Source organism: Corvus moneduloides, chromosome 9 (assembly GCF_009650955.1).
Source record: "Corvus moneduloides isolate bCorMon1 chromosome 9, bCorMon1.pri, whole genome shotgun sequence".
Taxonomy (NCBI): domain Eukaryota; kingdom Metazoa; phylum Chordata; class Aves; order Passeriformes; family Corvidae; genus Corvus; species Corvus moneduloides.
In genome coordinates this window covers 13,912,936-13,935,348 of record NC_045484.1, presented here as the reverse complement: position 1 = coordinate 13,935,348, position 22,413 = coordinate 13,912,936, and the positions used below count along the sequence as shown (strand labels likewise).

General features: G+C 39.5%; 1 protein-coding gene and 1 long non-coding RNA gene across 6 annotated transcripts in view; one reads left to right on the top strand and one right to left on the bottom strand.

Annotated features, from left to right (window-relative positions):
- Nucleotides 1–17,383, bottom strand: part of LOC116448061 — a 119,640-nt gene extending 102,257 nt beyond the window's left edge. For both annotated transcript variants that reach the window (XR_004241796.1, XR_004241795.1), the window contains exon 1: nucleotides 16,828–17,383. This is a non-coding gene — a long non-coding RNA (uncharacterized LOC116448061). The remainder of the gene's footprint in view (nucleotides 1–16,827) is intronic.
- A 426-nt stretch (nucleotides 17,384–17,809) lies between these two features.
- Nucleotides 17,810–22,413, top strand: part of SNX7 (sorting nexin 7) — a 29,529-nt gene continuing 24,925 nt past the window's right edge. For 3 of the 4 annotated variants that reach the window (XM_032118036.1, XM_032118038.1, XM_032118039.1), the window contains exon 1: nucleotides 18,101–18,511. In XM_032118036.1, coding sequence (XP_031973927.1) covers nucleotides 18,338–18,511 — 174 coding nt within the window. In that variant the 5' untranslated portion in view covers nucleotides 18,101–18,337. Of the gene's footprint in view, nucleotides 18,512–22,413 lie in introns of all 4 variants that reach the window. The other variant, XM_032118037.1, reaches the window with a different exon arrangement.

The window sequence follows — 22,413 nt, the reverse complement described above, 5'->3', positions numbered from 1 at the left end:
ATATTCCTGGAAGACTTGAGCCCTTATTTCTTGACAAATGAATATAACAATTGAGATAATTAATCAAATTTGGAAGGTCTTTTTGGTGTGTTCTTGAAAAAAAAAATCACAATACATTGAAAAAAAGAGATTTTCAGCATCAGTTAATTACAACTAGTATTGTCTTACATTTAATTTTTCCTGATCAATGACATTATAGAAAGACAGAAAATCTTGTGGAAATCAGTTGCTTTGTTAAGTTTTTTTGGAGGTAAAAGACAAGTCAAGGATTTCATGCGCCAAACCTGATCTCTAACCAGTCTGGGATTTTCCCAATTCCCTGCTGCTGGGTCCCACTTACCCGCCTTTTCCTCTCAATCCAGCCATCCTGCGAAGGGCTGGACTAAGTCAGCATTCTTCGACTGGATTGTTCCAGTGATCAATAGAGAAAGGACAATGATTTATTTATAAAGCAGCAATGCAGCACTGCAAGAATTAGTTCTCTTCTGGAAACGTTCCCCATTTTACTACATAAAAGAATGCACAATAAACTTCAGCAGGAATTGCAGTGCAAACCACATTTTTTTAACTGTACTCCTTCATTTGCTTCTTTTGGGGAAGTATTGTGTGGTTTTGTTGTTCAGCTGTTGGGTTTTTGGGGGTGGGCGTAGGGGTGTGTTGTTATTATTTATTTATTTAAAGCTTGTTGTGTATTGATTTAGCAAGGAACAGGTTAACAGCCATATCAATTTTCTCACAGTGAGATGTACTGGTAGAAAAACAATTTTTTAACTAAACAGAAATTACTGATCTATTGGCTAGTATGAGCTATTGTATTATACATAGATTATAGAGCTGATATCTATAAATAACTTAAGCAAGATCTGTATTTTAGATATGCTTCAACTAACATAGGCAGTATTTTTAAAAGGAAAAGGGCCACATCAGCAGTGTAACATACACTAGAAACTGATATTTTGCATAGGAAATGGGATATATGTCTTGGAGTTCCTTATTATGTTGATTATTACATTTGGGAGAAAGAACGTTGAGTATTATTATGGCAGCTTGAGAAATAACAATATATCTGAATCTGCAAAAAATACAGCTCATAACAATCTGGGCACACACTCAGTGTTTCAGAAAAAGTAAATGTGATAGAAAGTATGTTTTACATCTTCAAAAAGAGATTTTCCCCCCCCTTTTGGGTTGTATGTTTCTTCATAATCATCATTTTGCAATATAATGTCAGAATGAAGCACAAAAGAGAATTTTTTTCCAACAATTGGAATTGCCATGGCAACACCCCAGATCTCAGATAAAGTTTGGTCCTGTACTGATAGTCACATTAGCATTTGTTTTTGTGCTAAGCGCAATACTGCATGTGAAAAGCACCTCAGTCTTCTAGGTATGTATAAGAAGATGTAATTTGATTATTTCAGAAATGTGAACTATAAAATTTTGACAGCTCCATAGAAAGCTTCACCCTTAAAACTGCGTTTTTGAAATTACATAAATCATCTGAAGAAAATTAGGTATGGCTATCAATATTAAAAGCAGTTGTTTGCATCTCTAGTCTCACTTATGCTGAATCTGAATAACCGTCCACTGTCCCCTTTCCAGCAGGTCTTAACTTTCCCAAACATATTGATCTTCAGTCTTTGAATTCACATACATGTATAAAGAAACTGATGAATTTAAGCAACACCTTCAAGCTACTAAAGAATCAAAGTATTTTTCCCAGACATATTTATAATTTCCTTACACTATTGTAAAGAATCAGTAGAAGATAAAGACAGACATTTCTTTTCTGACACACAAAAATCCTATCCAAACTATAAGGAAACTAAAAACCTTGAAATTACAAATATTCTATGCTGGCAAATCTACGTATCTATAAAACACATACATATCAAATCACTTTAGATGTATTCAGGAGGCTTTTATTCTGTACCATTACTCTGCAGGCTTGTGGAACAACCTATCAGAAACAAAATACAGAGGGACAACCATGACCATTTGAGCTGAAACATGATTCCTCCCCAAGCAGAAAACAACAAAACCAGGATATACTTTCTATCAGAGTAGCATACAGTTCAGATTTCAATCACTGATTTTTTCACATACTGTAGAGCCAAATGCCGTGTTTCAAAAAAACACGATGGAAATATCTAGGAGATCACTATAACTGTTCCCAAATAAACTGGCTAACAAATAGACAGAGTGCCAAATCACTTACTATGAATTCTAACAGTTCTTATGACAAAATAAATAGTAGAGAATGCAAGACAAGACTGAAATTCTGTTGCAAAAATAAGATTTGAGTGTAAGTCATTGGCAAATGTCATGAACCATAAAAACAAAGCAATACAAGTATGTGGTCTTGGTACACTCAGGCAGGTACCACATACTCTGTAATAAATACAATAAAGAATCTACTACACAATGTTTCCAGCTGGAGAGGGAGTAACTCAAAGGCAAGATCTGTGTCTCCTTTCTCTTTAAGGGACAGATAGTTAAACAACATTGGCTAGGAAAGGATCTTTCAGATGCCTGACATTAAACAAAGCAGTCATGCCTGTCATTGAAAAGATCCTAAATTCTAACATTTTATGAGTATACAGGGTCTGCCTGAAATACATGCTGGTGTTTGAAGGGTTACTATTCTCCTGTTCATATTACAGATACAACTTCATGGATCCAGGATGACAGGCTTAACTCCTCAAATTAAAACTGTGACAAGCTGCAAGCTGTATTTAAGGGCAGAATAAGCTAATTACCAAAAGCACAAAGCTAAGAAAATAAAAAATAGTCAGATACTGCTGACTGTTGTGGGGCTCAGTTTCTAAGCACCCAGAAGAACTTTTAAGTCCCTGTTTACTTGCCCCAAGAGGTGTACATTAGAGGTGATACTCCTTACTGGGTATCTCAATACCTTCACACAATAGCATCCTACCCTGACACACAAGTCCTTAGAGTTAGGCAAAGAGTCCTTCACCACTTTTGAGATCAAAAGCCTCCACAGTTGCAAAATCCTTGGCAGATAAATTCTGCATGTACTGGATGGGGTCCTGAGAAGCCAGAAACAAATGCTGCACCACAGTCAACTTAAATGTGATTCCTTTTTAATATTTACAGTGGGATACTAGGGAAGAGAAAGGAACATTATTCTACAATTCTTCAAGATTGCTCAACTTTTTTCTATCCTGCAGAACAGGCTGTGAGCTTTACAATCATCTTTTGGCTTTACCTCTGCTTTAATGCACAAATTCTAAATTAAGATACATTTGTTATGGAAAAGGCAAAACATTCTGTTGATGCACATCATATTGCACTCTCCGAAGCAAAATGTTTACTTTGTACAGGTAAAAACTGGGATCTTTTTGAAGACATAGGCATACTTTGAATCAGCTTTTCCATATTTAACACTGTTAAGCATTCCCTGTGATGTGAGGCAAAAAAATTAGTTGAGCTATGAAAATTCAGTATTTTGGAGATCATAAGCTGAAACAGAAAATTGGGAGGGAGATGGGAAGACAGACAGCAGTATGACTATATCACTGAGCATCTGTTTTTTCACACCTTCCCTTGCTGCCCTACAATTTTTCTATTAGCTCCTCTTTGAAGGGAGTAATACATAAGTAGCTGTGTCACTGGTAGCTCCATCTGCAAGCATGCAGTTGTGATTTGATTATGCAGTGTTGTGTTTTAATAGCCATTTGAAAGCATTACTGAACTATCCCATTGCACATTACAATGACTCTTGTACTAGTAACTAAGGATGTAGTCCCCAGGAAGTGTCATTCGTTTCAGTGGAGCACAGCTGCTCAAGAGGAAAAAGCCTGGGGCACCTGCAGCAACGATGGGGAAGCAAAGGGAACCAGCAGCTTTGATTTGAAATAGGATTCATCTCCTTTAAAGTATTTATTTGCAAACACCTTGCACAACATTCTTAGAGGAGTCTCCATTTTATCTATTCTTAATTATTTTTTTATTCAGGTGTTTTGATTATTTTGCTAATCTTTTTCCATGCAAATATATCTATCCCTTTAAAAAATGTCTACCAGTTCCTTCCTTAGCATCCAGTATGGGCATACATGGAAGTTACACATTGAAAAATGTATGCCCCTTTTCAACGTGTTCTTGAGCTCTAGTGGAGGAAAATCAGAAACCCTTTAAAAGGTCTTTCTTCCTATGCAAAAAATTCAGTTTTCTTTTTTTTTCCATTTTAGAAAAACATTCTGAAATGACAGTTGGAAGCACTAGTTTCTGAAACCATTTCAAAGAGGTTTACAACAGCCACTGTATATAGTTATAATTATTTCTGTAGAAAGGCACAAAAAGGACAAAAATAAAATTCAAGACAATTCCAAACTCCTCACGTCTTCCTAAAAATTAGGACTACGTTTCTGATGACTCCTTATTTAGTAGGATGGGCTAGGAATCTACTTTTCATCCTGTCAAAGTTGTGTGTTGTGATATGGAACAGGTCACTTAATCTATATCTGCTGTTCTCTTTCTCCCTTCCTTAGCTGTCTAATTTATACAGTGAAATATCAGGACAGACTACAACACTGCTGGCGACACAGCACATAGAAAAATAAGGCATGATCTTTTAAATACAGTATTCATTATAACACTGGCACTGGAAATGCTTTACTCTTTTACAATGCAAATAAGCACATCTTAGTTATGGAGGTTACATATACAGATGTCACAAAAGCACATTTAAAGACAGGCAAATGTAATAAAAAACCCAGAAGAATCTGAATGAAGATTAAATTTAATGGGGTAGAACTCTGACCATGAAGGACACTTTCTGCACAGTGCATAATGGAGGGTACAGTGTATTCATTTATATTCCTCAAATGTGTACATTTTCAGTGTGTACAGTTTCAGTAATTAGAAAAGAAATTTGGATGTTAGAGTTTACATAAATAACAAAAACCTTCAAGATGCCTTTTTCTTTGATTTTTTCTTTTTATCTGCTTTATAATTTTTTAATGTCCTTTATGCGATCTCAAGATATTAAAGTCCAAATCACCTAGCTGTATCACTGGCAAAATAAGTCATACGTCATGCTCAATTTTTAGAGTCATTAGCTATCTGTAGACATTGTCTTATGCAGTGGAGTTAAAAAACCTAAAGAGAGAAAACAGAATATATGTGAGGGAAAAAAGGCTTTCTGGGTGTTGATGGGAGTATATGGAAGAGACCAGCAAGAACAGTGGATAATGGAAGATTGGTAGTGCAGGTAGTGGGCTTATCTATATGACAAATTGATGAAGAATGAGGAGGAAAACTATGTTGATTTAATGCTGGCAATTTGAAGCATAGGCTGCACAGCTGTTTCAGACAGAAATACTAAGATAAATTCAGAAGCAACCCCTGCTCTGACAGATTAATAAAAGACCAGGAATTATTTGAGCTTCTTAGAGGAAGGGATCACTAAAGACCCCTTCAAATACCCAAGATATTGCACATAAGAATAGAAGAACGGCTCATCCAGCCTGTCTGTTATCAAGAACATGCTTTAAACTGGGAGTCAACCTTTTCTAGCAGACATGAAAAAATACATATTAGAAGTGAAAAAGTAAAGAATAAAGTGAACATCTGCTATGGATACAATTTTAGGAAAAAAAGTCATTGGTAGAGCCTTCAAACAGGATACCTAAGAAAAGGCTTACCTAAAATAAATTTTTTAAAAAGCTGTACTGGGTCTTCTGTTTCAACTCATTTCTTAAAATCATTACTAGCAAAAGGAACATTTATCCAGGTAAAGTGAAGATAAAGACCTTTTCACTTTGAAAGTAAGACAAACCAACTCCATGTAAACATTTTCACCGGTGCTTTAAACACACCTGTGAACGCTGAGCTCTCCATTGTCTGGTCAAATACGAAAGGCCACCTTTCCCTGGTTCTGCCAGGAGTGCACTACATGTCCTCACTGCTCACTGCTAGCAATGTAAGTCTACATAGTCATTATAAAACACATTTTAGTACATTTTACTAAACAGCCAGCCATGCTTCTTAGCTGGATTTCTGACAGTTTGATTTACTGGCATTTTTGTCCAGTTCTAGACAACCCAGAACTACCAGAAAATTTACACTGCATCAGCAGCTTTCCACTGCTCTGATCCAAAACCCTTTGGAAAAATTATATGGAATTATTTACAAACAAAAGGATCAGAACTGAGAGTTAGTTCTATGTTAGGAGAGAAGGTTCCTATGGAAGAATACTTAGGAAGTGTTAAGACTGCAAGGTAGCATTAAAAAAAAGTTTAAAAAAGCCCAAAACCAAAAGTAAGTAGCTTTGGTATCCCTCCCCTCCTCCCTCAAAAGAAGGCAATATTCAGTGTGATGGCTCACTAATAAATTATTCACGGAAAGGTAGGGCTTTCTTTCCCAGAGGTTACAGCAATGTCAAGTGAAAACATGTCAGTCTGCCAAGAAACACCAATGGTGTGGAATATTTCTATGGAAGATGACACAATCACCCCACTAATGATGTGAGCTCTTTTGATGAGTGTATCTGAATTATATTCCTACAAAGGATGCCTGGCATTATCAATAATTTCATATTTAATTTTGGGAAAATTTAAAGAATTACAAGATCCTCTGAGCAAATTCTAAACCCAGGCTTTATTTTTAATTTATCAGCATTGCCTAAGCTTATTATTCATAAAAGAGTGTTCTTCCAGCACTCATTATAGAGTATAAGCACTCTAAGCAATAATTTTAATACAAAAATGACCTATGTTGTAAAAATGCCCACCACCACCTCATCTCAGTTCTGGAAAAAACTTCTCAAACCTAAGTTCAACAGACAGTCCTAAACTGTGGGGAAGATCACAGGTCACAAAATATAAGTAACTTGCTCTCTGATATTTGGGCTAAGCATATTTTTCTTACAGTCCCAGTAGATATGTATGGCAGAGAAAATGTTGTATTTAGGATGCTTGTCAAGCTATTGGTTCTGATGGTCAAGAAGAAAATTCCTTTGTCTGGAAACCTATTGGGAAAAGATCTGTTCTGGGCTTTTTCACCTCATTCACAACATCACCACTTAAATACAATTTAGAAATATATGTAATTTTTCTAAACAGATTGCAATTCACAACTTAATTTATGCTTAGTGATAGTAAGAGGTCTAAAGCACTTCCCTTCCAGGACAAAATTTGAAATTCATCCAGTGGACTTGATTTTTATGGGAAAATCTTTGTAGACTCAAGTGTCTTCTTCACGATCTCTCTCTCATCCTCAAGAAGAAAGTTAAGATCACTTCACAGAGTTAGCTGCATTCCTAAGTCAGTGGGAGGGGAATGTCATAGAAACTCCATAATCTCTGCCCTGCACCTATATTAAGTTTTGGTACGTTTTAGCCTACAACTGAAATTCTTGTTTGTGCAAATATTGATCTGCCTAGTATGTACGAAAATTAAGTTACAGGCAAGGAATTAAGAATAATTTTTAGACTGAGCCATGCTCAGACACTTCAAAAAAAAAAAAAAAACGTCTAATACTAGCTAAAGGTACAAATTGTACTGTGTTCCAGCCCAAAGCTGGGGTAAACTGTCCCCTGAGAACATGTGGCCTCTGGGGGGGGGTGTGTGCACTGCCTGCAGCATGCTGCCCACACCGGCAGTCCTGCGACAGCCGACGCGTATAACCAAAGCTGGAATCAGTCAAACACTCATTTGCAGGTACAGGAAGGATTTCCTTCAAAAGTTGTTCTCAAGCCTCAAGGTAGGACCAATGCACCCATAAACACTTGGACCATTTTTCTTTCTCCGTAATCACTGTGTATTTGCTGTCACATGATCAGAAACAAGACTTCATGAGCCAGTATCTTTCTGGCCAAGGAACCATCATTCAGTACATCAAACTTCTTGTATCGCAGTTGCAATGATTGTTATTAAGCCTGTGGACTTATTCCTACCATGCAACCTCCATTTTTCACCACAATCAGCAGCAATGTCTCTAATGAAGACAGAATAACACGTTTCATTATTTTTAGGGCAATACATTTAACCTCTGAACAGCGACCACATGTTGTTCTTAGTGGTTTGTTTCTGAAACTGCTTGCTTAAGGCTGAGTAATTTTATCATGTTTGATATCCAGTACGACATCTAGCTCTGCTTGTCTTTAATTCACCTTACTCCTATCCTTCTTTAATTCTTTTGCATACATTTCTATGCCGGTCAGTCCTTTCTGGAATCTTTTTACATTCTGCTAATTTACTTTTAATTATGTGGCTATTCATCCAGTTATGTTATGCTTTTTTCTTCGTTCTGGATATTAATGCTGGAGAGTAGTAAAACTTTTGAATAAGGAAGTTCCAGACCTTTTCCACATTTAAGTTTCAGGGCTTCTTAGATAGATTGATTTAATAATTCACATCTATAGAGTATTGAGCTTTGAAATCCTGAGTTACATACAGATTTCTTTTACTCTTGTCATTTAATTTTATCTGAATCACACATCATACATTCTTCAATCAGCTCATCTAGAATATCTTCCTTACTTAAATGAAACCTTATTGATGAAGTGAAAAAACTGTCAGCTATTACCAGCAGAAATAACCAGTACTATCAGCATTTGTTCTCCAAGCTATTCTGAAGAAGTTAAATACTTCCATATGCAGGGCTGCCCACCCATATGGTCACAACTCCTGGTAGTACTTAAAAGCTTTAACCACGCACAGAATGTTAAAACATGAAATGCTTTAAAAAGATTACAGACTCACAAAACTAATACAATTTTTCTATCATTCTGATTTTGAAGTGTTTTTGATTCAAACAACATAGCTGCACTAAAGCTATTAATTTCTTTTATCCGCCTCATAAATTAATATGCAGTTCTACCTTTTGTGATTCCCACATCAGATTTCTCACCTTTTTTTTTTCCACTACATGCTTGTAATCCATCTAACATAGAATCATTAAGTTGGAAAAAACCTCCAAGATCATCAAGTCCAACCTTTGACCTAATGCACCATGCCCACTAAAGCCTATCTCAGTGCCACATCCCCTCACTTTTTGAACTGTATTTCTGCTCACTGTCAGCTCCATCATCACTAGAAAACACTTGAACCGACTTTTTTGGTTAAAAGGAGGTAGGTTGGGCAGTCCAAAAATCTGTCTTACCCCATTTCTTGGCTTCAGACTCCTTTTGCCCATCATGCCAACCTCAGCCCCCACAGGCAGATTACCAAAGCTATTTCCTATTTTCAGCTTCTTCAGTATGCAGCGTACATACCATTATTTACCTTTTGATCAACTACGAGATAATTTGTATCCATTCCACTCTGCATTGTGGTTACCTAAAAATTAACTGATTCATTTTTTAAATAGACATAGTTTTGTTTAGAAATCATTTGTATTTCAGGCCATACTTTTACTGGAGACTCATTCCACCAACTTCCATACTGATCTGCATGTTACTACATTACTTGGGATTTTTGTACTATAAAAATAATGAGCAAAAAATGCTTTATTAATTAGATATACTTTTAAATATATTGCATAAACAGAGGATTGCTGAAATCTTTTTTCATCTGGGTTTAAGTTCATAACTACCATGTTTGCTTTTATTGTTTCCTTTTACTTCCTTTTCTTACTTCTATCAGGCACGTTTCTGCAAAATTAAAGTTAAAAAAGCATCCAAAACCAGTAGCACATTTTCATGGAAACCTTCAGCTAATTTGTTGTCTTGTGAATAATCTGAATGGGTTCTGCTAAAGTACAGGGATTATGGGGTATGCTCCTAAAGCCCTCAAAAGGCACACAGATATCAAAGGAGATTTGCTCCCATCTACTCAATGACTCTCTTTAGCAGAGGGAATAGCTGAAGGCAAGAATGGCCTTCTTGTGCTGCAGCACTGTATCCAAAATACTTCTGTGTTGCCTTATCAGCATCAGCATAGGGCTTCAAACAGAATCCATACAGCTTATAGGAAATTATATGAAATATTTTTGGCAGAGTGGGAACCAAATGTAAGTCTTCCATTCCTCCTGGTGGCTCGAAGGGCTTTCTAAAACACAGAGATGCAATTTCACATGAAGGCACTCCTAAAGTATTCCAGCCTGCTAAAAAGCTGGAGTAATTCCCATCTGGTTCAAAACCAGATGGATTTTCCACTGAGACCCTTCCCCCTACACCCAGCTATTGAGCCTGGCTTCAACGGAATTTGCCAGTCTATGAGTCTCAAAGGTGCTAGATGGTTAAACTGGAGTTTCTCTTGAGCAAAACCAAAGATACTTTCAGACATGTTGCACATGGAAAATGTACCCTTTCCAATAGTTGTGCTCTGTTCATTGCTTTTTTCCTTGTGTGTATCACATGAGAACAAGAAAAATCTAAAATTCTAGTCTGTTTCAATAGCCTCATATACAGTTTAGAAATGTGAACAATTTGGTAGTATAAATCATTAAGTCAGTTTAAAGAGAAATTTTTACAGAACACCAAAACAGCTATTATAATATATGTGGCCACAGGCTGAGAAACACAATCTAGCAGATGGTCATTTGCTGTCTTACGTGATATGGCACATAGAAAAAATATAGTATTCTGTTAATGCTTCAGAAGCTCAACAAAGCCAAAAATAGCATGCAACTTTGTGTCACAGATAAGAAAAGCAGAGTTATATACTTAAGATAGAAGGAACTGACATCTCTGATTTCTAAACTTTTTCAGAGTATGGAGTGGGTTAAGTGTAAATATTGTACTACATGCCTCTTAAGTTCTCCTACATTCCTTCCTATAGTCTTCCTTTTTAAAGTCCACAGCACCCCTCCAGCAATTGCTTATCAGAAAGATGAATAAATAAGAGAAATTTAATGTATTTAAGCTTTCATCTAATATGACAGGGATTTAATTCCTAGGAGCTGGGGAGGTACACCTACTCTCCCCTGCAGTTTCAACTTGCTTAACAGCTTTTCTGTTTCTCTCAGTGGTAAACAAGTACCAATGCTGTCTAACTACAGAGCTCACTGCAACTCACCAGAACACAGTATTTCAATGCCACAGTCTAGCCACAAACCTCATTTTAAACAGAAGTTCTCTTGCAAATCCACAGGGTCGACATCATCAGTGCATTCCTATCACATCATCCCTAAGTGAAAAATCAGTTGGATATAATAATGACTTAATTAATCCCATTGTTTCCCTCTAAGACACAGACCAATCTGGTCTTCTTCATTTTCTCACAAAAGAGAAAACTGCAGGAAACAAATGACTGCTTGTGTTGCCACTGTAAATCACATCTGCTGGAATACTTCCTTCCCATCTGATCTAGAGCTCTTGCAGCTGCAGTGTGACCATACCATCCGAAGTCACTCTGCTCTTGGTTTGCATCATGGCATAAAGTCTTGAAATTTATATTGTTTCCCCTGCTATTCTTTTCTAGAATTTGGCCATGGTGGTTCTCAGTATTTGGAGACAACTACTTCTCACTTTTCAAGACACAGAGCCTCCAAAATTGTACACAGTGCAAACACACTAAGACATGCTAAGCGGAAATTAAAAAAAACCCCAATCCACAAAACTACTGAAGTCTACTCCCTTGTGTACTTGTGCCACACCTCACTCACACATTTGCTGTATAGCATTCCCACCAGATATATCACATGCCTTACTAATCCCAAGCACGTCATGCAGTGGGGAGAGAACAGACAGTAGCTGGTTTGTTGCCTTTTATGTGTTCTAAGCTTAGGGAAACAAATACTCTGTCACTTTACTGTCCACCAGAAGCAACCGATATTTTTAAAACATGAAGACATTTGGGGGGTGTAATATACAATTAGGGGACACTAGTACAACAATTTTCTTGTATACTACCAGTTTTATATGTATGCACGCTGGCAGAAAAATTTTGAGGTTTTCTGAGAATTTTTGCCTAAGGAGTAAGAGATCAAGCCACAGTGTAAAAAAAATTCATTTTACTATAAATCTATCTCAGCTCTTTTTGAGATTTAGGCATCTCTTTAAAAGGTGTTGAAACTATTTTGAGCTATTTAGCAACTTTATAACAAATAAAGTTAGGAGAGGAAGAGGATGTCAAGGAGAGGAAGAATCTTCTGTTAGACCAACTGCCAAATTTTCACACAAGGGTTTTTCCCCATATTAATATTCGATAAAGAAAATATCCTAAAATATTGTAAACACAGCTGTTTCCATTTCAGGCTTGACGTCTTCTATGTTGGGCAAGCTCAGTGCTCACAAAGGACCTCAATATTACTCCTTTGTATCTTTAAATTGTTCATAAGCCTGCTTCCCTGACCAGTCAGATTGTCTGATAACATACATTGTTCTTTGGTCACTTCTGAGTCTCACCAGTTTCCAGATTTTTAAAACAACCTCCACTATTAACTGAAATGCATCATTTGTTTGCAAGGACTTAACAGCTGTTCATACACTGAGAACAGTTTTGCCTTATAGATTACAAAAATAAATACCAGTTACAGTCTGTGCAAACGAAAAGAAAGCTATCCATGAAGTAAATTCAGAATTTATACCTGAAGATACTTCAGGTACCCTGTCAGGCTGTGTGGATTTTCCTCCAGCACTGGCAGACTGTAATTGTTTACTTAACCTGGATATTGATTGGAGTTACACCGCTGGCTCACTTCCTTCAGCTGCAATTCTCATTTTGGCAGTTTCACATACATCACTTAAAATTCCCCTCTGCAGCCATGCTGTTCACATTCTTTCCTCTGGGTCATAATCTACGAAACATGACCATACTTTTATTTCTGCATTATGATGATGGGGTTTTTTTTAATTTTCTGATGTCTGTAGAAGAAAAAGTGGAAGCTTTTAGCAAGAATGACCTTGAATCACTGCCCTTTACAATTAGTATTATACAGAGTTTTATGGAAGAGCTCAGATAAAAGCGAGAGATTCTCTAACAATGTAGCTGTAGCATGAATTTTCCACGTGTTTTATGAATACCTCTATACATGTCACTTTCTATCAATTAGTATTAAAGTGTTAATTAGGTCGCATGTAGATACAAGTTTTATGTCAATAGTTCAGATGTGAATTTGAGGACTAAAAAAACCCTCTTATATAAAACTTTCTTAATAGTCATCCTGTTAGTAACAAACTAAGGCAAAAGGCACACAAATTTGCTATCTAAAAAAATAAGTCTATTCAAACATCATGAATATGGAGTGTTAGTTCACCCACGATGTGTCTTCTGTATTGGTTTAAGCGCTCACCTACTACAAACCTACTCAGGCTCACCTACTAGAAAGTTTTTAAGGTTACTGAAAGCATGTGTGAACATTAAAGGTTGCAAAATCCTTACAAAGCAATTCTTTAAAGGCTAATTAACCTTGAAATAGTGGCAAAACCTATGCCTAAAAGATCAAAAACTGGTCACCAGTTTGCACAGCATTTTCAGAGCCATTACACTGTACCAGCTAAAATACAGAATTCTTCAATTTAAATGGATTATAAACAGTCACACCTGTAAAGAAATACCTTTCATATCAACCACTGTCATTTTTTTTCATTTATTTAACAAACAAGACCATACCTGGTCATTGACAAACAGAATAACTGAGGTCCAGTATTAATCTGTTTCTCCTTACCTAGAGTTCCAAACTAGGCATCAGAAAAATTACAAATAGAGAGAACTCCGATTCATGTATCAAATTAATTCAATATGCCTTTATATGTATGTTTATATGAATATTTTTTGCATACTTTCTGACTAGGATATACTCCAGTATTTCACGCCATACAGAACAGATTGCTAAATGTACAGTCCACCAAAAAACAAGAACAGAAGTATTTATTTGAAAACATGAAACCATTTCTCCAGCAGAAAAGACAATGCTAGATCAGAACAGGTAGAGTTGATTTGACAACAATGCAAAGTATTACCCCCCCCCCCACACACACAAAAAAAAAAATCAATGCTTTCATATCTAATGAAGCTTGGGAACTGTTTTTAGATATTGTAAAATATATGAAACCCAATAGTGCTTCACTTGGAATATTTTCATGTCTAAAATTTGGCAGTCACATAACTTAAAAGGATAGCACATCTCCAGATATCGATCAGGGTTTTGTACAGCTGCAATGCCATAAAAATGATCTGCAGCTATAAAAGAGATAACATGATTATGAGTACACTACATTGTAATTTCCTTTGGGCAGTCAGAAAGGAAAAAGAGTCTGATAGTCTCTGAGAAAAATAAGCTTGCAGGATATCCACCATCTGACAGATAAATCATTTTACAATATTCCAATTAAAGAATCTTCCAAACTTAAATTAACAACAACAAAAATAAGACAAGAACTTAACAATTACCTTTCAACCACAAAACAAGAGGCAGCTGAAAAGCTAATCAGCTCACAATGTAGAGAGTTTTAATGTTCCAACTTCCTTGTGAGTTCAGGCATGGAACGTAAATAGTTAACCTTATTCTGAGCCATTAAATGGAGCTTACTAAAAAGCTTGCTCTAATAAATGGTATGATATGAAGGTCAGCCCTTAATTCACCATCAAAATATCTTCTGGGTGTAAACATAATGACTTCTGCTTATGCACTACACAACCCTGACAAGAATGCTACTTGACAATCCATTTCAGACCTAGAAAAACGCTCTCATTTGCGTCAAGGTGCTGAATGTCAGCAGATTCGCTAATACGCTTATTTGCACTGCAGTGGTGGAACAGAGTAAAACACCATGAGCCCTCCATACCCCGCTGCTGCCTGGCTAGGGAGACGGCGAAATAAAACAAGATTTAATCCTGTCCATATCACTGTGCAGTTGGTGAAACTTGACAAGTCAACATTAAGTATTCAAAGTGGTATTGTGGCCTAAAGGGATCACATGCAGCCTGCACATAAGAGCAAAGGAATAGCTTGGTTCTGCTTCGGTGTTTGTAAATTTAATTTGTTCAAGGAAAAGCAACTCTGGAAGGGATTACTAGCTAGGATCAACACTCTTACCAAAGAAAAAGAGAAAATGCGAGTAGGAATAATATTGACGTTTTTGTAATACAAAATAGCTTTTTGGGGTTAAGTGAATAAATAAAATTTGGAGGTGATTGCAGCTCAACCCTGGCACATGAGAATATTCCACTCAGTGCTCCTGAGTAGGAGGGCCTGGAAAGCTTGAGTATTTCATGAAAATTGCATAGGCATTTGGAAAACACCATATTTTACAAAATGTTAAAATTTATTTAGCAAAGTATTGTCAAGTATTGTTTCAGTGCAATACCTATTTCTTTAAATAAGTGGGGCAACAATATTCATGGCATAACAACATCTAATACATTGACTCTTAATTATTGCCAAGACCTCATTCCACAGGTTCAAGGAAGGGTATCTGCAGTAAAATGTGTAAATCCCTGGTGCCCAGGAAACATAGAGCCTGTGAATATACACACATGGAAATGAAGAAAAACTAGGATCTATAGCAATGCACTTCTGAAATAAAAGTACGAGAGAAATGTGCAAATCCCCTTTGCTAAGTGTAGCTCTGTATTTACACTATCTGCAATATCTTTGAATAGAACAATTATTCAACTATTTCAAGTCATCTCTGGTCCTACAGCAGAAAATGAGCACGAAAATTCCTGAGTCTGCAAAATGCTCTTTGTGCTAAATACTGCAGGGGAGAGGTGCTGGCGAGGCCCTTGGGACTCAGCATGGGTGGGAAAGTGCCCTGAAGCTGCTTTTGCTCACTGGGCCCTTTCAATAGAAATTAGGGACAACTGCGGTTGAGGGTGGGGAGGGCAGCTGAAAGTGATCGCAGAACAGTCTCTTATTTTATTTTAGCAGGGGTCCTTTTGATGATTAAACCTCCAAATAACTGTTAAATGCAATGCATATTTTTCTGAGTGAAGGGCAATGAATACCTTTTCCTTACAGATTGATACTTCAAATATAAAGCACAGAAAGATAAGCACTGCCAGCAAGGAATCTAAAAATATGTCTTCTTAAGCTTGATTAATGAGCTAATAAAAAGCTATAATAAGAAAAAAATCCAATTAAAGCATCTTATGATATTTCTCTCAAACAGAAATAAAGAATCCAAGAGCACAGTAAAACTTTGAAAAATTAGTATTATTCAGACAACAGCCTTGGTATTCAAGCCTACAGTACATCAATTTTATATTTTCTTTGACTGGCTGTCCTTTATTTATCATCTCTGATGTGTATTGTCTAAAATTGTGATCCTTGATGAGTTTTATTTTGTTATTGCTTCACAAGCATATCATCTGGATTTAAATACAGACATATTAAAAACTCAGGCATTATACGGGTTGTAGGTACTTATTCTATTCAGAAAACCTGCAGGCCTCTAGCACAACATGTGGTACTTGGAAATAAGGGCAAAGCCAGTGGAAACTATATGCTATCAGCTATATATAAAGTCAGAAAACTAACTACACTCCTCATTGATGTACAAAAGACAGAGTAGAAAATTTATATTGTAATAGTCACTTTTCATCAGTCTTTTGTACCTGAAGGTAATCAGAAGATACAGGAGCAGCGAGGACACTGGAAAGGAACCGTAAAAGACACAGAGATGGGAAGAGCTGTAGATTTGACACCAGATGAGAAGCACCTGCACCTGAAGGAGCCCCAGCCTGCCCCTCGCAGCACCTGGAGGTGAGCAGCTCTCAGCCGAGGGCCCATGGCAGTCTGCGGGGAAGGCAGCGCACCCAAGGAACCCCGGGCTCCTCAGAGGCGCAAAGCGAGGCACAGCAAAGAGGAGTAGGGCAGCGACAGTCTACACAGGGTCGGAAAGAAAAGAAGCCTGGGGATCTCGTACCAGAGTCAGTTGTTATTTTAATACTACAGAAATAGTTTCTTTTCACTTACTGAAACGTTCTCAGCCATCAGCGAGTGTCCGAGGCTCCAGGACAGGCGCATCCCATCTCCCTCTGCCGGCTGATCCGCGCCAGAGACCCCCCGCAGCAAACGCTTCTGGCACCTAAAGCCCACTGCCCCAGGCTCCTAATGAATTTTAGAGTATTTTTTAAACAAGAATTAAAAAGTCTTTGTAAACATCCTCTAATTAGGCAGACATAGTCTTTGTCTCCTTGCACAGTTCAGTGAACATTTAGCGTTTATTTTAATCCCTTTATTTCAAGTTGTGGTTCAAGACTTCGCTGAAAAGCATGAAATATCAAGTGTATTTCCTCATCAGCTGCCAGCAGTGTTTCACGAAGGAATACTTTTCAAAACGCGTTCGTTTGATTACGGGGTTTGCCTTTTCTAAATTAACAGCAAGGGAACCAAGATACACAAAGACAATGTTGTGTCTGCCTGTTTAAGAACCCGCCCAGGACTCCTGAAATTTACGTTAATGACAAAGTTGGCTTCAGCTATTTCAGGCGGCGGCGCCTGCAAAGACGTGCCCTGTTCCGCACTGAGCGAACGCGGGCCTCGGAAAGGAGCCCGGCCCCGCAGCGGAGCTCGTGAGTCCGGCACGGAGCGGGTGTCAGGGAAGCGCTGAAGCCCACGGCAAGTCAGAGCTGCCTTCCCTGCCGCCACCTCCCTGCTCGGCCCTGGCTCCTGCGATGAATAGCGCCGGCCATTACTTCCAGTTCAATACTGGCAACTTCGAAATCTCACAATTCGCATGTTTTTACTTTAAAAAAAAAAAGACAGCTTTGCTAGTTTTAAATGTTTGGTGTCTCTCTCCCCGCTGCTTTTCTGATGTAATGTGGTGTCAGTTTGCTCTCACAAGCACATTTCTGACGCCAAAGTAGTCCCTGGCCTCAGCATCAGGACGACCCCACGGCGAAGGGGTCCAGCTACGAGCGGCACAGCGGCTGACCAAGGCGTACGAGAGGCATGAGGCAAAGCAGCAACGCGTGGCTTTTGGTTGCTGCCCCGGTGGCGGGACCTGGGCGCCTACCAGGAAGGAAAAAAGACCAACCCGGAGAACGCAGGAAAGAAAGCCGGGGTACGGCCCTCCCGGGCCCGAGGGCTGCCGAGAGCAGAGCGGGCGTCTGCCTACGGCCGCACAGAGCTCTCCACACCGAAGCACTTCTGCCAGCAACAGCCCCGGGGACGGCCCGGGCGGAGTCGCCCGCGCCGCCACGAACACGCCTGTGGGCGTTGTGCCGCCCCGTCCCGCCTCCGCAGAGGCCGCAGCCGCAGTCCCCCCACCCGCTGTCCGGGCCTGGCGGCACACTCGACACGTCCCGGCCCCGCTCGCTCCCACCCCGGCCCAGCAGCGCGGCCCTCCCGCCGCCGCTTCCACTCCTGCGCACTGCTCGCGCCCCCTGCGCCGGCCGCGGCCAGGAGAGGGCGGGGGAGCGGCCAGCTGCGGTCCCGCGGGGAGCGGCTGTGGCGGGGCCGCCGCCCGCGGTCACAGGGCAGGATGGAGGCGGAGGGCCGGGTACTGGGGCCGCCGCTCCCTGCCGGCGGGGAAGGGCCTGGGGCCGACTCGCACCTCGCTGCGGGTGCCCTCGGCACGGCCCGGGGGCCGCTGCTCGCCGCCGCCGAGGTTCTGGCGCTGGACGATGAGGAGGACGACCTGGAGGTGTTCAGCAAGGTACGGCAGCGCCCTCCGCGGGTTCCGCAGTGCTGGGGGCGGCCAGGCGGGCTCGCCGGTACTTTGCCCTGGCAGGCGCCCGGCGAGCCAGGGTGGCGCGACGGGACGGGACGGGACGGGATGGGATGGGACGGCTCCGCCCCGGGCGGCGATTGCGGCTTCTGCCCGCCCGCCCCTCGCACGCACGGTGCTCCCCGGTGCCACCGCGGCTCCGTGACGGGCCGGGCTGCCCGAGGGGGAAGCGCTCGGCGGTCCCCGTACTTACGGGTGACTTCTCGAGCACGAAACGCGGGGTTGCTCCTTCGGACCAGCACTGCGAGTCATGACTGCGCTTACCTTAAATGTGCCATCTAATCTGGACTCACTGTACCCTTATCATCACTTATGTTCAACAGGTCATGTATCTGTAAATTAAATAAACAGTCCTGTTTAGTAATTGCAGTTGTGTTTGAATGTAAATAAATGTCTCCAAGTTTCAGTTTGAGTTGAAGTCTCACACCTTCACATAGGAAATTTGATAACATCTGAATTTTGATGAAGGGGATAAAATGAATGTAACTGACCATGTATCAGGGTCCACGTTCAGAGAGCACACAGCCACGTACATGGTTGCCAGTCTGGCTGATAGTGCTGGCTTTAATTAAACCAATGAAGGGGGGTATGGCTTCCACGTATATTGTTTCTCATTTAGTACTGATTTAGTACAGGTTAAGACAAGACTTACCTCTTGCCTTCTCAGCAGTGAAAGAAGAGAGCATGTCATGGATCTATTTGCCTTATCAAGGCAGCATCTAAAATACAACAAAAGGACATACAGAGAGCTAGAGTGGAAAAAATATATATGGGGCTAGGGTGTCATTCACCATCTGAGACTTGAGAACTGCTGTGACAGGATGTGTGCCATGGGAGAGAAATAGCAGATACATTTCCAATTTGAAAATGCAACAAGCTATTTATATTCAGTAGTACAGATTGTCATAGGGAGTAAATGTGTGGTTTTTATATTTCTGTAGGTGAGATATACTGTTGTGGTATGCATGAATACTATTGGAATAAGGACTTCTTTCTTAGGAACCATGTGTTTAAACTGTAACTGTAATAGAATTCTTGAAACACTTGGCTTTTAAGACCAGAAGGGACTATTAGGTGATTTAATAGTCTGTAACATGCAAGAGACCAGGCTAAATTTCACCAAGTTACCTGCATTTTTCTGAAGCATAACTAGGGTCAAGCTGAATTATATTTTCTTGGAGAGCACCAGTCCTGATTTGACATAAAAAGATGAATGATTCATTGAACTTGCATGCAAAAGCAGTGCTGAAGTATAGTTTTAGTTGTTTATGCTCACTTTGCATCCTTTTCCTTTTATGAGTGAAGTTCAGGCAGTTCTGCATGAAGCTATCTACTTATCAACACAGTGTATTAATGGTTATGCTGTTTGCTTGTCAAGAGCAATTCTCCTTGGGAATAAAAAATTAAAACAATTGGAGTTGATACAAATTACTGCTGCTTTATGGTAAATATCGAGATCTTGAAATTCCTACCTGGATTCATGCCAAATATTTTTTACATATATGAAATAGTAACTACTATTAATGCATGCTACATGATAAGTTATTCCTGCAAACAAGAAAAATTGTCATATTATATGAAAATACAGCTTTCCTTCCAAACCTTGGACACCTGCATGTAATGGCTATATATATATCAACCAGAAATTCATGGTTTGTTTTCAAGTGCAATTTGAGATCTGATCTTTTGAGCTGATGAAAATCTGTGAGGTTGTTTGGGCTTTACACCCTATTTATTCATGTTCCATACATTCAAGGGAATCTGACAAGCTAAATGTGGCTTACGACGGAGTTTTGTAAAACCAATTTTTCCATAACATACTGTTCCAGGACTACCTTGTTTTAAATTGCATCTTAATGGGGTTCCTCATGCACAGTGTGTAAGGTAGTAGTGCAGCCTTTACAGGCCAAGTGGGACGGCAGCAACCGTGCAGGGCTCGGTGCCTGCCACTGTCATCAACTTCGTCTTTCTCAGTCTAGGCAGTGGAATGTGCCAGCTAACAAAATGGTGAAAAATGAGATTCTTAAAAATTGTCAACCTCAATACCCTAAGTTATTACTCAGAATGTAAACACTGGGCTTTTATTTTATGAAAATCCATAGACGTTTAACCTGATAGTGTTATAAACCATTGACCTGGTATCCTCTGACATACCTCAAATATTACAGACCAGTATCTTCAGCAGCTCTAATAAAGCATTTAATGATGTGATGTGCGTTTCACTTTATCCTAGTTTCCACTACCACTGAAAAGGTTCTGAATTTTCAGCAGAGACAAATTCTGGGAGTTGAGTTATGAGTCACACAGATGCAATGTTTTCAAGCTGCTTTCTTCCTTTAGCTTCAAAGTATAGAGTGCTGCCTGTATCACAAATACCCATTCAGTTAGCCTTTGCTTGATAACTGATATGTAGCATTGACAAAGCTGTCAGCAGTTTGGTTAATACTTAAAATCTTTAGCACCTCTGCTTTCAAACTCTGTTTCATAGTGTTTGTCTACATTTCATAATTACAGAAAACTTAATGATATTTCTGACAAAGATGTATATGCCACTTCAGAATTGCATAGACACTAATTTTTCTTCAAGATTTTTATTCAAGTTCATCAAGGATTTGACACAGAATAGTTTCTTGGCCAAAAAATTCACTTATAAATCAGTCTTCCTGAATCTCTTTGCTTCTTTGAAGAATGCTCCAACAACCAAGCTATTCACTTATAAGACAAACTCTACCCCATGTCCTTTACTGGGAGGTAGGGATGGATGGATGGATGGGGCACAGAGGCAACCTTGGGTCAAGGACCTGTGCTCTGGGAGAGAGCATTGTTTAGACAAACCCCCAGGCTTAGTGTCTTCTCCAAAAGAGCTGCAGTCTCAGCTGTGTGCGTACCCTATTTTGAGGCTGCTCCTGCTGTATGAGTGTTTTCCTTCCCTTATATATTTTGGAGTCTTAACTGACCAATTGCAGTCAAACGAGATAGGGTAACTGCAAGTATTAGAGAAAGGAGACCCAGAAAATGGCCCTCATACTACCAGGAGCTCACTGATTTTCTATCACTTTGGTCTCTTGGCCAGTAAATCAAAAGCCATGAACCTGTTTGTGAACTGGCACACACAGCTCTGCCAGCTGCTCTGTCAGGAGTGAAGGGCCTGGGAAAAGAAGGGGTACTGCAGGTAGGTGGGAATGGGGGAGGCGTGGGAAAGGACATCGTTTTCTGGGACAGGGCCTTGATGCTCTTTGCATGGATGAAGAGGAAGAAGGTTCCACAACCCAAGAGCTAGAAGAATTGTCTGTTTTTTCCTGTGCTACAAAACTCCTGCCCTCATCTGTATGCACACAAAAACATAGTTCCAACCACAAAATTACAGCTGTATAGAAAGTTATCATGGGGTTTTTTACTGTGTTTATGTGATGATACCAGACTTAGGTCACAGGAACTTCAAGAATTACTGGAAGTAAATCTGAGGTATCATGAGGATAAAGAGACAGATGCTTGTTTAAAACTCACATGCATTCATTCGTGTGCACGTGACTACCAGAGCTACATTAAACAAAACTGAAGACTTGCTTATTCTATGGATTTTTATTGTCCATATTTTGTTTCTCAACCACATATTCATAAGCCCTTCCACATAAAAATATACTTTCAGACACCTGCATGAATAGAGCAATTTTTAGTAGCAATCTAGAAGAAGGAATGAAACATTAAGACATTAATGCCCCATAGAAAATAAGAAAATATGAAACACATTTACCTTGATCCAATTTAGGCCTTGCAGAGTCATTACTCCTCAAATTATATGGCCATTCAAGTCCCTTACGTGCTCACGT